A 16498-nucleotide genomic window follows, 5' to 3' on the forward strand; every position below is an offset into this window, starting at 1 on the left:
TGTGTTTCTTGGGTTCTGACAAAAAATAGGTTCATGCAAATTGGTAAGATTCTGTAAAAACAAACTTACAGTAGTATACCTTTTCAGCCATATACAGTAATATTTTACAAAATACTCAATACCCAGGTTTTTAAAAATTTCATATACATAACCTGAAACTGGCATGAAAGCATCTAAAAAAGGAGAGATACCACTTACTTTGGCAGTAGCTCAGTAACCATCTACACATAGAACACTTGCATCTTTAAACTTGACAGCTTTAATAGAAAGAAAAAGCTAGAAAAAGCCCATTACCAGAGTGACTATCAAGGCAGCAGTGAATCAAATGACACTGCTAAACCAAAGTTAGAAGTGAAATCAGCTTAAAAATTTTAAAATTCCAGGTACAGACTAAAATAGTTGTCTGAACTGACATGACACACTTGGAATGATTTTAACATCATTAGAGAGTGTTTGAAGCCTGGATGTGCAGGAAACAAAGTTGGAAATATTATGCTTATTTTGAGTGTGTTCACACATGTTAAGGTTACTGCAAATGAATGGGTGTATCACAAAATACCTATTTAAGTACTGTATCTGTATTTGTCTGAAGAAAATTACATTAATGTATCTAATGACAAATGTATCACATGAGCTTTGGAAATTGTCATCCTCTGTACAAATGTTAAGTATCTTTTAGTATTAAAAGCAAATTAATTATCACACAAAAATCCATGCCCTATGCATATTTAAGTTACATAATTTATGATCATGCATTGCACTTCTTTGTCATGAGTATATAACCATGTAGAAATTATCATAATTTTGCAACTTCTCCGAGATGCTACTTCCTGCAACAAGTGCAGTTAAGGACCAAAAATGCCATCTCTAGTTTTACTAGCCTACATTTGATGATAAGGTACAATGATCACACTGATCTGCATAATGTAAATGAATTTTTTGTGTAGGTAATGTGCCGCCCTACGATACATACCTATAGTATTATGTTAACTCCAGCCACGTAAATAAGCATGGCCTATTGGTTGGAGATCCAACTCAAATTGTCAATCACTTCTTGGGTCACCCATGGTAGGTACACCAAGCCATAGCAGCCTAGTTTAAGATAGGTTATGTTTTCTAGTGTATTTTGTTGGCTAAGGAGAATAGAAAGCAGTCAGCCACTGAATGTTGGGATAGGTTAGGTTAGGTATTTAGGTATTTCACCAACTAGGAACAATCAAAAGCAACCATTTACTGATCCTTATGATAGGGTATGTAATAAAAAGCAATTGGTGACTAACCTACAGTTGTGCAATTGATGATTGGACCAGATTAACTGTATAACACATTAAATAGTAGCTACAATACCTATACTAGGTATCAAAGATATAGCATAAAAGTCCACAAGATTCACATAATAATTTCATAAATGCAAAAAACACAACAAAAACAAAACAGTTGCAAAAATAAATAAATAAAAAACACAAAAAATTAAGCTACAAAAATATAGGCTAAGTTTCACATGTGGGTAGGAATGACTACCTAGGTATATATATATATATATATATCTATGTATATATATATATATATATATATATATATATATATATATATATATATATAGATATTAAATATATATATTATATTATATACTCATTAAATAGACTAGTACTACCTAATATACTATCCTATTATCGCTCTGTACACTTCTAAAATAACATTACAACAAAATACAAATAACCTGAAGGATACCTCTGACAGATTGGGTTTAAATATGACAAATGTCTTTGTAAATAACTTCATCAGAGACAAGATTTATATAGGTTACCCCTCACCTGTCAGACAGGTTGTGACAGGAATTGGTTTGTTTACATCTATAATCTTGGATACCAGATGTATGAGCATTTTTGTTTATGTTTGTTGTATTTCTTAATAAAAAGAAATTATTTTAATTAGTGGCTTTGACAACATTTCAACTTTGTTTTTGTTTTCTTAAGTCAATGTAAAATTAATATAAATCAAGGTTTTCTATTGTCCAAAGAATTAATTTTGTTATCCATTGTATAACTTTTTCATAATTATCGTATTTAGTGATTAGTATTCAGCTTTGGATTTTTAAATGGAGTCAAAATAAACATAAAGGAACCTATTGTTAAAGAAACTGTATTTTGTTTTTAAATAAAGCTGACTATATTCCAATATGTGCTCCTATTCCTGACAGTTACAGTACATACCAGGAAATGAGAAAAACCTTTACTGGTATTAGTTTACATTATTATATTCATAAGGCATATCCAATTATCCAGCAAGATAGAAAGGCCAGTGGTAAATTATTGCCTTTATCTAAAATATTTGGTATGTAATGCTATGCGAATGAAATTTAAGGCAAAGTAAAAGAGCAACTATTTTGAAAAACTTCCATGGAGTAACTTCATCAAAACCAAAGGCTGGCACAAATGAACTGTACTTTTCTACTTTATTTATTATCACTGGTTTCACTGCAACAAATTTTCATTCGCTCTCTCTCATGTTGAACATTATTAGTTCCAGTTTCCAGGTGTCGAATCTAGTTTGGTTGTTTTGAAAGGTTAAGGGTTACCGATTCCTTCCATTAACTGACCATAATCACTCTCCAAGTACAATTATGGTATTTGGTTAATATTAGTTTGGTTATTGTTACCTATATGCTTGTAAAACACATACTCTAAGAAAGATCTAATTAGTGTACTTTATTAAAAATTAGTACTGTACTGTCTCCTTCTTCGTAGCAAAACAACTTTTAATATTTCCTAAAATCTTCAGAACTTCCTTTTCAATTTCTTTATGTTGCCTAGAATGTTATAAATCACATGTACGGTACTGATAAATATTTCTGAATCTTTTGCTACATGACAAGTTGTAATATGCTGAATCTACTTACTGAATACGTTAAGTCCATTCCTGTCACTGAAGGCTGCTCTAAAGAATGGGTCCTTAGTATTGGTAGAAATGAATATCCAAAGTAAGTTAGGCCTTTATTATATGAAGAATAATTCATATTTATTAAAAACAAATGTTAAAAAAATTCAATGTTCACAATATTCACAGCTACCAACACTTTATATTAACAATGGGTACTGATTGATCTCTTCCACAGTATTACTACTCAATAATACAGGATATAAGGTTGTAGTAAGTACTTCATCTACATATGTCCTCATTGTCTGGAAAATATGGACACGATTCTTTATAACTATTAATATTATCTATCTCTAAAGATGAGTATCTGTGGTCATGTTATGCATTTTTCTATAGGACACCTCCAGACCTCCTTGTTCTACACTATATACTAAATGGTTCTTCTTTAATATACACCACCCCATTCATCTCACAAGGGGCAAATTCTTCTTTTATTTCTACTTTCACAGGAATATTAATATAATCTTCTGAACTTTCCTCGCTATCAGAGTCTAAAGCAGATGGATTTTCTTTACTTTTGAGTAAATCAAGAGCCTCTTGATTTTCATGAATTTTTGAATGCGAGCGATGCGACTTTTCTTTGGAATGGATTCTCAAATCAATATCATCATCTGAAGTGTCTCCGGTCTTAGTTTCCATTGCCAAGGGAACTCCTTTGCTTTTAAGTGAATCAGGGGTCTGCTGTCTGTCAAACAGCTTTCGGTGTTCCTTATGCATTTTCGTACTTTGGTAATGAAGGCCCTTTTCGCCTGAATGTGTTCTCATGTGTGCAGTAAGATGAAACTTCCGTCCATACTGTTTTCCGCATTCTTCACATGAAAAGGGTTTTTCTCCTGTATGGCTTCTCATGTGGGCTGTCAGATAGAATTTCCGCCCAAATGTCTTGCCACATTCCTGGCAGGAAAAGGGTTTTTCCCCTGTGTGAGTTCTCATGTGATGAATTAAAACACTTTTGTAACCAAATTGCTTCCCACATTCTTGACAGAGATAAGGTTTTTCTCCCGTGTGAGTTTTCTTATGTTCATTAAGATGAACTTTCTGTTTGAACTTTTTCCCACATTCCTGACAAACAAAAGGCTTTTCTCCTGTATGTGTCCTCATATGATGGGTCAAATCACTTTTGTAGCCAAACCCTTTCCCACACTCTTGACACAGAAAAGGCTTTTCACCCGTATGAGTTCTCATATGTTCAGTAAGATTAACTTTCCAGCCAAACTTTTTCCCACATTCCGGACACACGAATGGCTTTTCACCTGTATGGATTCTGATGTGGCAGGTGAGGTGAGACCCACGGTTAAATTTCCTTCCACATTCCTGACAGTCAAATGACTTCCTTTCTTTCTGAACTCTCTTGCGAACATTGAGAATGCCTTTTTCACTGAATACCTTTCCAAATTCTTGACAGATGCGTGGATCTTCGTTTGTGTTTCTTTCCATGGGGCTAGCCACCTTTGAGTCCCTACACGAGTCTTTGTATGTTTCACACACTGATGATTTTTCTCTGCTGCTGATTTCGGTACAGATAATTTGCGTCTTTTGTTTATTTTCTTCTCTATTTTCCATAGAGGTGGATGTCTTTTCAACATATATTCTCATATTTCAGAAATTTACTAAAACGTGTCCACAGTACTGTACACTATACTAAATTCTACACTTGATATCTGAATCAAAGTTTATCTTTAAATGTTCTAGTTTCCTAATGGGAATCTCTACATGTTAGTTTTTATATCCATCCCAATTACCATACAACCACAGATTGGTGATCTTTCATATAGAAAATACCTTTCTTGAGATAGTTACATCAATGGAAAATTGAAAAAATTTTGCAAAATATTAATCACTCGTCATGGATCCACTAGAAATATTAAATTACAGAGCCTTATCACTAAAATCTCTTTATATGACACCAGAGACATTTAAATACACACCATGATCTCAGTGACACAAGATTATTTTTCACTATAAATAGTGTTTCTCCAACATCATCATTTTGAAAAAATCAGTCTCATCCTTACTAGAGATTTCATTCAATAAATATTGTGCTCTCTTCCAAATAAATATACAACAATCAAAATTGTTTTGAGGTGAACTTTCTGGTTAACTCCTAGTTCCCATCATTTTTATTCTAATCATTTACACATGACAAGGAAGTGGGAGCATAGCTTATTATAAATATTAATAAATATATTACCAGATCATGTAGCACAATATTAAATATTTTCATAGTACAGAAACTTCCCCCAACTGTGGAGTTTGTAAACCTGTACATACAAATAATTGGATATTTGAGAACAAGGAAAATGTAAAAGACTCACATATGACATGGATACTGTTTTACCCTTATCAGTGTTATCATTGTCATTTCATCCTAAATATTTGGACTTGGATGTATAAATATGCCATCCACTGTGCTACTTCAAATTAACATCTACTTTTGTTACTCAAACTAGCAACACCATGAAACTCTTTCCATCACTTCTGCCATCACCTGAAATAGAAGAGCACATATGAAATAAAAGCTGATGACATTTCAGTACGGTACAATTACAAACTACATACATAAACAATTTCAGTAATCTTTAATAACAAAAATGTACAAATATTTGGCATATACATATCTATATTTTCAATAACAATATCTTTCTTGTATAAACAAACCATTGCTTTACTAAAGCCTATCACATCAATAATTCTGCTAACAGTGTGTGCCTTGTAAGGCAAACTGTAGATGATACCACAGGGTTCTCGTGAATTACCTTCAGTCCTAGCTAGACTATTTTCTGCTTCATTAATTTCATCCACTCTCTTTGGTCTATTCTCAATTGGCTGTCCAACTTCTTTAGCTTTACCTTGTTCCATTTTGAAATTCTGATTTAAGCAAAAAACCCTTTGTCTGAATCCTAAAATGGTCCACCAACTTTACTTAATGGTTTCATTAAAGTACTTATTAATAATAATAATAATAGTGTCTGATACACAGAAAGAATAACAGACTAATATTTTTTTTTTCAAAATGAAGAGAAGTGCACAGGATGTCAAGGTAAGGGACTATACTTTTACACTTGATGAGGCTTGAATAGCACTCATGCACCGACTGGAGGTGAGAGTTAACATGAAGTAAATCTTTAATATCAGGTTCTCTAGCAAAACATACTCCAGTGCTTTGTCTGCTCTGTTAACTAGATATAGTGTAAATGATTGAATGGCCTCCTGGCGACCACCTTCCCAAAAAATAACTTTAACATTATCTGTAACCCAAGATAGGCATGAGTTGCGAGCCAGTGCCCGTGGAAGCAGCAACTTGAGACCTCTACATTCCTCTCGAAATTGCTAAGTGTTAAAGTTAATTTTTGGGAAGGTGGTCGCACTACCGTCCAGGTGGTCGCCAGGAGACCATTCGATCATTTAACCTATGAGTAACGACGATAAATTCTTGCAAGGAAGCTTAAGAGTTTGAAAAGAACCTCTTTCAAAATTCTAGCATATCTGTCTCAGTTTGCTTGAGGCACACTGAGCTATGGCTCTACTTAAGAAATCGACGCTTTGCAACCTTAGGTTAATAAATGAAAATCATTCTCTTAAGCAAATAAGAAACAGAAGGCAATTTGCTACTTGCAAAATACTAGATGCTTGGAAAAGATCAGCACTTCTCCTGCTACACCAACTGCAGAATACTCTCCACTTTGACTGGTACAGCGTTAAAGTGAAAGATTAGGGAAGGGTGTGACCGTGTAAATAGTAAAAGTGTTAAACTTTTTTTTTTGGCTAAGTTTAAAGGATGCCCAGTGAGCCATACCTAGCAGAGCACAATCCGGCATCCTGGGCTAGGTTAGGAGAGGTTCAAACTTGCCATTCTGGTAATACTTCAGAAGCACTCCGCACTAGATATTAAAAATAATAATCACCTACAAGGAAAGAGCATGTGAAAGGTATATAAAAAGTGTAGTCATTATATGAGAGATTGAATGGGGAGGAATTAAATGAGCTTGATAAGTTTTTACCTCAAATTTTTCCTAAGTCGGGAGAGATGTTTCCTCTGCGGCAATGTTTACTTTTAATGAGCCCTTTAACTCACTTTCTTACGCAAACAAAAGCAGTTCGTTACTCATTATTGGCTGAGAAATTACGAACGACTTCAGTCGAAAACTAAGTTTCACTAGGATTTCAGCGGAATAATAAAGTTAACTGTCCAGTGTCCATTTGTATCCTTGTTTGACTGAATACTTCGAATAATGAAGGAAAACCGGGAATTTTGTCTTACTGTAGCTATGGCAGAGGCAGTGGCTGGCCCTTCTGACATTAATTTTGACAGAGACCATCGATTTCCTACCGATTGTTTGCAGTGCAATGTGGGATACGGTGAATTTTATCATTATTTGTCTAATGGTGGTAAAGAAGTTGTGATTGAATATGCTCAAAGACATAATTTAATTCTACAGAAAAAACGCTGCGAGCGTTGTGGAGCTATATGTCGGATCGACTACAACAGGAACGCCTTTAGGTGTGATCACTCTGTAGTGACGAAAGGACGTCGGCGGCATAAGCGATGTAATTTAGAGTGTTTTGAAGTTAATTTGAATTTTAAGTTATGGTGTAGTCCTAACTTTTGTTAGATAGGTATTAGACTTGGCTGGAGGGGAATTGAAGCTTTCCCAAGCATTATTATATCCTTCAACTCCATAATATTTTGGTAAGTGGGCGTATACTTTTGTTAATTTTTTTGTCCACCATTCATCATATAAGTTAATATACCTAGTGGCGAAGTGGGAGGGGGGGTCACAGGGGGGCGCAACCCCCCCCGCTAGATGAGAATACGGCTTCTAAGTTAGGTTAGGTGGGGGATGTTAGGTTGGCTGGTGATCTTGTCTTAATTATGCATTTGTTATGATTAGCCTAGTATTGCTGCAAAGCACTCATCCTTTCTGGCATTTCCCCACCAAAAACCCCGGTCCCCAACTGGGGGCCCCCAAGCTTGTTGGATGGAAAAGGGTGTTAAGATGACATTTCCTCAAGAAAATAAGATCAGATTCATTGAAAATACCTACACCATAAAATGAAGGATTACTAGGTAGGTACCTACCTATTACTACTAGGTAGGTACTACCTACCTACTAATTGTTTTTTAGAAAATGGTGATGCGGCTTGCCTGAAGAATTACCGCCATTCTAATACCACTGCTATAATAATAATGCAAAATTATATCAATTAATTTCAAATAAATCCTATAGCTAGGTATTAACCTACGGCTACGCTAGGTCTAGGTAGTAGGTAGCTATAGTATTCATCGACGAAAAATAGCCTAGGTAGGTAGGTAGCCCTAGGTTTAACCTATCGCTGTTTAAGCATTAAAAATATGTTTACTCACCATTCAAGAAGCCTTTAATATTTCTATGGTATTCTGATCTCCAATGTAGTTAAAATCAGTAATGATTCTTGGTCGTTTATGTTTTTCATTATGTTTTCGCATTCTAGTTTTATTGCTTTATCTCTATTTTTATTCTCCTCTGTATTTCCTACTGATAGGTATACAATAAAATATTGAATTATTTAATAATTTTTGGACAGTTGACATTTACGTCAAGTAAACACAATTTACACAAACGGTTTTGTTTACATTTCTTCTTCTTCTTCTCACGTTGGGGTCGTCTGGCAGCAATTCTGGGAGAATCCCCCCGCCTCTTTAAAAATCTATTATGCTCATTTTAATTAGTCATATTTTTTTATTTCAATCTTTATGTATCTGTTGTCCATTTCTTCTTTTTATATGAACCAAAAACAATCCTATTTCCACTATAAGATGGATCTATTATTCAGACCATACTGTCGTTCCAAGTATGCATTTATATTATCATCGTTTATATCAATAATTTTCTTAAATAAAACCTTATCATGAAATATAAACTGATGAATATTTCTTTTTATTTTCCATTTTTGTATATTTCTTGTCCTTCTCTTTCCTTTTATACAAACCAAAACAACCCCATATTCCCTGAAATGGCTTCACTATAATTATTACTGTTATTAGTAATCTTTATGCATTTATATTATTACTTTTTTATATAATCCTTTTCCTTAAACAACACTGACGATTTATGCAAACAGTAGTATACTCTCCAATACAGCAAATTACATGAGTGCTTGGTTTCGAATTTCATTCAGTATATCGGATGGAATTACAATGGTTCCAGTCAGGAGATCCCTGTCTGTCAAATAGTTTAATTTATAATACTAATTAATAATTTTGAGGGCTGTAAGCAGCCTTTCTGATTTCGTCCTTAATTCCTGTCCTTAAATTCCTTGACAGAGCTCTCTCTCTCTCTCTCTCTCTCTCTCTCACTTTCAAAACTAACGGTAGATCTAGGGTACTTATCCGCGGCGGCCTAGACTATGGCAGTTGCGGTTTTTCATTGCAGTTTTACCTCCTGAACAAGAATTTTAAGTAATATTTATTCGGACGACTGTAATTAACCCCCAGGGGTCAGTACTAAACCAGGCGAAAATACATTGGACGCCCCAATCCCTAGTGGATGTCGTATCAGCGGTTACGTTCCTTGCAGTCCATGCGGAGTGCTTTTGTAGAAATTCCAAACTAACTTTCATTTTTATTGTAACTTATAACAATAACAATTCTTTTATCAACGTCAAGACAATATCTGTAAAACTATGAGTGGGACATTTTCATCATCTCCATCACAAACAGACATACACACACACACACCAACGATAAAAATGAATTAACTTCCCCAGCATAAAAACCTTAAAATGGATTGCTTTATTATTTATTCACTTATAGTAATAATTTTTTTCAATGAACCTTGCGGCGATTGCCATGGTCCCCCTCTCATTAAAGAAAACGACTTCAATTCTAGATTAAAGAAAATGAACTATTTTATTGAGTAACTAAAATAAATATAGGAATTTCAATTTCTATCAATGCGTAGTAGTTTCCATATATAATTTCACCTATGTCTCCCTTGCTAAGTTTAATAATATCAATATCAATCACAACCGAAGTAAGTAACACTTTTTGGCTTATTATTTTCTTGTGTTTACTCGCTAAATGTAACTTGTGATACTATTTTGTTTAAATTCTATGCCTAGTCATTTGGGGGACTTGAATTACGCTAAATAGGACCTAGATAAGAAAAACAAAGTTTGTCTTGAGACAATGCACACTCATTAACTGTTGCTAGAATATGCAAAATACGGTAATTTTAACTTTGTTTTTCTGTAGTTAATTTCACAAATAATTCTTGAAATATGTATAAATTCTCATACTAACCAATTCGAAATACCACTCTTCATCCACATTCTCATCTTAAAAGATTAGTCAGAGTTCATTTAACTTGCGTATGCAGTTATCTCGGCATAAGTTTCAATCTTTTGTCTAAAAGGAAGAGAAATGACTTTCAGGATATCTTTGTACAATATGATGACCAAACCTGACTTCAGTTGGGTCCTAGGGATATACTAGTTTACACAAGTTGGACCTACAATTGATGATGACATGGGATTCGTCCATGTGACTTGAAAGCCTTTTCTTCGATGTAGGAAAATAGCTTATTGTTTGTTTATCACAATCCTTCATTTTTGGTGTTATATTTTCGACCGGTATCATTGATAAACCAGTCTCTAATTCGCCATGGTATAGCCTATACTTAGCGAAAAAGTTTGAATCTCTTCACACTTAAAATGCACCTTCCTGTGTTTGTTAATACAGTTTTAAACACCATGTCAAGGAGTAACCTGAGCATTCAAAACATACGACTCATTTCAAAATTATCCACAGTCACCATAAACACAAAACTGGGATTACGTAATACTTAACAGAACAGATCATTTACTGTTGCCAGTCAATAACAGACATGAATCGTACAGCATGTTATTAACTTTCAAAGGAATTTCAGTAAGTCATGTTTTCACAAAAATTCAGTTCTCAATGTATTGAAAATGACATATATAGGTTGTCGTTACATATTTGTTAAATATATATTAATTTAGGGTGGCGCAGATCATAATCGTATACCTGGCAGCGCTGGTCTTCCTTACTCGCGCCTAAAAATCTTTTTGTGAAAGCGCGAATACAATCGCTGGTTTTCCCCCAAGATTTCTGTCAAGTCTCCCGTCCTCTCCTGATCTCTTATAAAGTAAATCTGAAGCTTCCTTCGTTTAACTTAAAAAGATAAAGGTGGAAGGAATCAGGATAATGAAAGACTCGTGTATATATATAATTAGCAATATGTTGGATGCACAAGTACAGATTCAATAAAAAAATGAAAGGAAGACGAACCATTTTGAAATGGACTTTTCAGGACTAAAGTCGACTCGAGACTTAGATTGCTTCTCTCTTCTGAAGGAAATGTGGAAATCTTAGTAACCATTTGGCAAAAGCATTAAAATTGATCATTCTTTTGTTAACAAGCGCCAAAAAATGACGCTAATACGTGTATATACTTAGACGCGTACATGAGTATTGTTCATCTGCTTCGAAATAATGGCACTGAGGAGATACCTTTACAGATATTAATTTTTACATTACTCGCTTGTGGAAGGATTTTATTTATTTATTTATTTTGTCGAAAATATCCTGTTGACAGCTAATGGCACACTGGAGTAATTAACGCCTGGGCAGGTGATTTTATTTTTTATAATATTCCTTCTGTAATCAGACTCCTCTCTTCTGAGTGATATGCTCTGAAAAGAAAGAAAAAAATATGAATAAATCATAAATAATATTTGATAAAATGCTGACAATTAAGCTTTTAAGGAAACGGTTTAAAAAAAATCTACGTGAACAGTAAAAATATTGACAATTTACCTCTGATCTAATTAAGAAGAAAAAATATGAACATTCTACGACATACTTACAAAACTGTTGACAATTTACCTTTTGAAATAATTGGTTAAAAAGAAAAAAATATGAACCAGTCTAAGAGAATAGTTGTAAAAATATCATAATGTACCCTTTAAATAACAGGTTATAGGTACCAATGACGGGCTGAGTTATTTAAATATAAAGACACTTTTAACACTTACTGCGTAATTCTTTCGTTCTCCAAAAAGAACATATTCCGTTCTTTCGAATCTTTTTACCAAAATACGTTATTCCTTCCCGCCATAGTTTTCTAGCAAAACATCTCGGTATTGGCGCATTTTCTTTCTTCTTCTTCTTCTGTAATTTCCCGAAGAGTCCACAGAGACTTGGTCCTATATACGAATCACATAACAATATGACGTAGCTTTATATGAACAGCACACTTGATCAGCTTCCCACACTGCCCCAATTTGACTAGAAAATGTGGGTCTTTGGCATTCAGGGCAGTGTGGGGAGAGACAGAGGAGGGGAGGGAGGGGGATGGGCACTGGGATATCAAAGCGAGAGGCGCAAGGGTGAGATTTGGGGTATGAGGGTGGAGGGTGACGAAGTCTTATCTCTCTGACGTTGAAGTTCTCGTCATTTGCGATCCAAGCGTTTTTACCTGTGGGAGCAGACAGAAGTTAGCGGACGCCAATGCAGCATCTGCGTAGAAATGTTGGTCTGACAGAAAAGGGGATATTTTTGCACCGAATTACTTTGATATGATAAAAAGGGGACATGTTTACTCACAATTACTTTGATCTGAGGAAAAACGGGACATTTTTACACCGAATTATTTTGGTCTGCCAAAAAAGGAGATATTTTTTACATTGAATTATTTTCATCTGTTAAAGGGAACATGTTTACGCAGAATTATTTTACTCTGCCAAAAAGGGAACATGTTTACACAGAATTACAATGAACTGGCATATAGGGAACATGTTTATGCAGAATTACATTGATCTGACAAAAAGGGAACATGTTTACACTTAATTACAATTAACTGACAAAAAGGGAACATGTTTACGCATAATTACATTGAACTGACAAATAGGGAACATGTTTACCCAGAATGATTTTGATCTGCCTAAAAAGGGAACATGTTTACACAGAATTATTTTGATATTCAATAAAAGGAGCCATTTTCACGCCTAATATTTAAGATCTAGTAAAATGAGGAAATTTACACACCTAAATGTTACTTATCATGAAGTGTAGCTACTAAGACAAATTTAAAACTTTTTAGCAGGGACAAGTCTTAATCATACTCTAAGAGGAATATACTTCAATATACTTGATTGACAAAGAGCATAGCAATTCATGTTCAAATGAAATAATTGACTTTAAACTAATTTCAGTATATCTGAGTTACATCTTTATAAGAATTTCAATGTCCGTTTTGAGCTAAAATGTGTAAAAAATACCTAAAAAAATGATAAAAATAAATAACAGCATAACAAAAAACATGCAACCATAGAAAGCTTTCGCTTTCAAGTCAAAACTGACATTCTAGAAAGGCTTTCTCGCATGCCACTAAAGATAAAATTCCAGACACATGTTCATGCATCTTTTTAGTGCAAGGTGGTCAGTTACGCTATGTGTGGGAGACCGTGCACTAGGAAATGGTATGACAAGGTGTGACGTGTGTCTCAGCCTGCTCGTGAAGAAAGGAGAAATTCTTGCTAAATAATGTCTAGAACTGAAAGTCATCTCCCATGCGATAAAACAAATGCAGGTCGATTTACGTCACACTAACCACTGGACCATCTAATTATCTAATGAGAAGAGCATCTCAGGAACTTAAACTTGAAAACAACAGACCTTAAACGCAGCTCGGAACAACGACGAGGGTACTCGTGAAGACAGGGTACAATCCTCTTGCTAACTCACACCTACAATCGACATTAATTTCCCTACACGAAAAACAAATAAAGGTCGGTTTATGCAATTCCAGCAACTGGACCGACTAACTGCCTAATGACACAAGCATCTCTGGAGCTTAAACTTCAAAGTTACAGGGTCGAAACTGAGTCTAAAGTAACTTACAGGCACGACTGACAAATGAGATTTTGACAGACACTTAATACTCACCCTTTCCACTGGCATGAATTCAATGCCGAACCCCTGGATTAATAGCGAGAGGAGGGCGCAGGAAAATGCTATATACAAAGAGTTGCTGGTTCCAGCTGGTGCCGAGGAGGTACCAGGAACCAATTCTCCTTTTTGTACGATCTCGTTCTCTCCGGGATCTGGTGGCTGTGAATCTAAAGGAAGAAGAAGAAGAATAATTATATGTATGTATATACACATACAAATATATACATATGAAAACATATTATTGGGTGTATGTATGTATGTATTTATATACACATACACAGGTGTATTCTGCATCGAGTTAACAGATATTTATAACCTACTATATTTACAAGGGTATAAGGGACATAAATTCATAAATGAACATTTTTCCAGTGTATGTATGTATGTATATATATGTAGAGGAACTACCTCAACAATACAAAACAAGCTTTAATTTAGACAGGGATTCATAACTGCATCGAATTAAAACATATAATCAATTATTTCAAATCTAATAATAATAATAATAACTAACCTGTTTTTCTGGTGGTACTGTAAACGTCACTGTCTATTACAATTTCATAGTACGAACTATTCCCCGTGGTCACGGCCACAACCGTTGTAGATTTAGGGGTTGTGTGCAGAGTTGTTGAGGCAGTCGTCGATGGGGCTGCCCTGCTGCTTTCTTCTGGGGGCTCAGAATCTGCAGAAAGTGGAAAAAGTTATTTCTATTTTATAGGGAACTATTTCTTGAGGACTCTGGTATGTTAAAGAGATGGAAAGAGCTTTTATGTTTATCTATCAATATTAAAGTAATTAGAGATTTGCTTTCGAGACAGAAGATGTTTAGACAAATCTGCCTCTGAGACACGATCTTAAGACAGGTATGCCTCTGAGACACAAGATATTAAGACAGGTATGATCTGGGAAAGAAGACATTGTGACAGATAATGCCATTGGATTTTGTTCCTAAGAAGGACAATACCAGTGGATTTTGTTCATAAGAAGGACAATACCACTGGATTTTGTTCATAAGAAGGACAATACCACTGGATTTTGTTTCAAAGAAGGACAATACCAGTGGATTTTGTTCTTAAGAAGGACAATACCACTGGTGTTCCTAAGAAAAACAATACCACTAGATTTTGTTCCTAAGAAAGATAATACTACTGAATTTTATTCACAAGAAGGACAATACCATAGGATTTTGTTCCTAAGAAAGACAGTACCATAGGATTTTGTTCCTAAGAAAGACAGTACCATAGGATTTTGTTCCTAAGAAAGACAGTACCATAGGATTTTGTTCCTAAGAAGGATAATACTACTGAATTTTGTTCACAAGAAGGACAATACCATAAGATTTTTTCTTAAGAATGCCAGTACCATAAAATTTTGTTCCTAAGAAGGAATATACCATAGGATCTGGAGGACTACAAAAGGGACCGAGGTCGTGCAACTCAGAAAGGTCCTAACCTTGATTAGGAGACTCGTCTTCCTTGGGACTCTGGGGCTCTGGACTGCAGCAGATTTTGAAGATGACCTTCATGTGGTGGGAGGTACAACGACCTCCAATGCGCCTGTGCAGGTCCTCCTTGCTGGACGTGGCTGTTAAGATGAAGATTTATTTGTAAGTGTCATTATTCCTTTTCTTGAAATGTAGTGAACTGAGATGATTGTTTAACCACTTTGATAGTGCTATGGTAGAGTCACATCAACCGTGCATATGATATCTAGGCCCATCCCTTACGACCCTCCTGTTTGGCTGCTGATAAGCCAATCACAGGACTGGAAACTCTCAGTCTCTCTCGAGAGTTCACGTAGGCAGGATGTATGTTCCACCTCTCTTGAAGGATACTTTTGAAAGACGTATCCCTCAGGAGAGATGGAACACAAATCCTGGTTATGTGAACTCTCGAGAGAGACTGAGAGTTTCCAGCCCTGTGATTGGCTTATCAACCGCCAATCAGGAGCGTCGTAAGGGACGGGCCTAGGCATCAGATTCACGGCTGAATCTACTATAGCACGGTGCTAGTGTCTTTATTGGTAATCACTCTTATTAATAGCTTTACATGAGAAGTCCCTGTTATGTTAATAATATTATTTTCATTAGTAACTGTAAAGGCAATAGTATTTTTGATAACAATTCCTAAACTGAGAGACATGTTTTGGAAAATTTAAGATACTGAACTGAACTCATGTATTTATTAATAAGTTTCTTACTTTTCTTACACTATCATAAGTACTATAAACACGGATGTCTGTATATCTGCTTTGAATGGATCCGTGTAAGTCAGTGGACGGATTTCATAAAAGCAGAAATACAGGTCTCTATGTCTATAACCTGAATGTTATGTCAGCAGGACACAAATGTCTCTTATTTTTACAAGAAATGAAAATCACAGTTTTTGCATTCCGTAAAATTATTTAAACCTATTTAATACGATTGTCTTCAGTCTAAATGTCAAAGGATCTTTGGTAACTTTACAAATAAAATAATTAAATACATGTCTTTGTATCTATAACCAGAATATGTTATGTCAGCATGACGAAAATGTCCTTTTTGTTTATGTGACATGTGAACCTTTCTGTCTACAGATCCTGAATGTTTTTAAACCAGTATTATTCGAG

General features: G+C 34.9%; 2 protein-coding genes across 2 annotated transcripts in view; both read right to left on the reverse strand.

Annotated features, from left to right (window-relative positions):
• Window positions 1–2980: 2980 nt before the first annotated feature.
• On the reverse strand, window positions 2981–8348 carry LOC135213128 (zinc finger protein OZF-like). Its single transcript, XM_064247042.1, has 2 exons — window positions 8303–8348; window positions 2981–5425 (listed from the first exon to the last, which is right to left on the reverse strand). Exon 2 carries the CDS (start codon window positions 4531–4533, stop codon window positions 3301–3303), a length of 1233 nt encoding a protein of 410 aa, XP_064103112.1. The 5' UTR covers window positions 4534–5425; window positions 8303–8348; the 3' UTR covers window positions 2981–3300.
• A 2809-nt stretch (window positions 8349–11157) lies between these two features.
• The window catches only part of LOC135213129 (ephrin-B2-like), a 79420-nt gene continuing 74079 nt past the window's right edge, over window positions 11158–16498 (reverse strand). The window contains exons 4-8 of the mRNA XM_064247043.1: window positions 15344–15475; window positions 14406–14573; window positions 13886–14058; window positions 11974–12416; window positions 11158–11631 (exon numbers count right to left, since the gene is read on the reverse strand). Of these exons, the coding sequence (XP_064103113.1) occupies window positions 12366–12416; window positions 13886–14058; window positions 14406–14573; window positions 15344–15475 (524 nt within the window). The 3' untranslated portion in view covers window positions 11158–11631; window positions 11974–12365. The remainder of the gene's footprint in view (window positions 11632–11973; window positions 12417–13885; window positions 14059–14405; window positions 14574–15343; window positions 15476–16498) is intronic.

Source organism: Macrobrachium nipponense, chromosome 42 (assembly GCF_015104395.2).
Source record: "Macrobrachium nipponense isolate FS-2020 chromosome 42, ASM1510439v2, whole genome shotgun sequence".
Lineage (NCBI taxonomy): Eukaryota > Metazoa > Arthropoda > Malacostraca > Decapoda > Palaemonidae > Macrobrachium > Macrobrachium nipponense.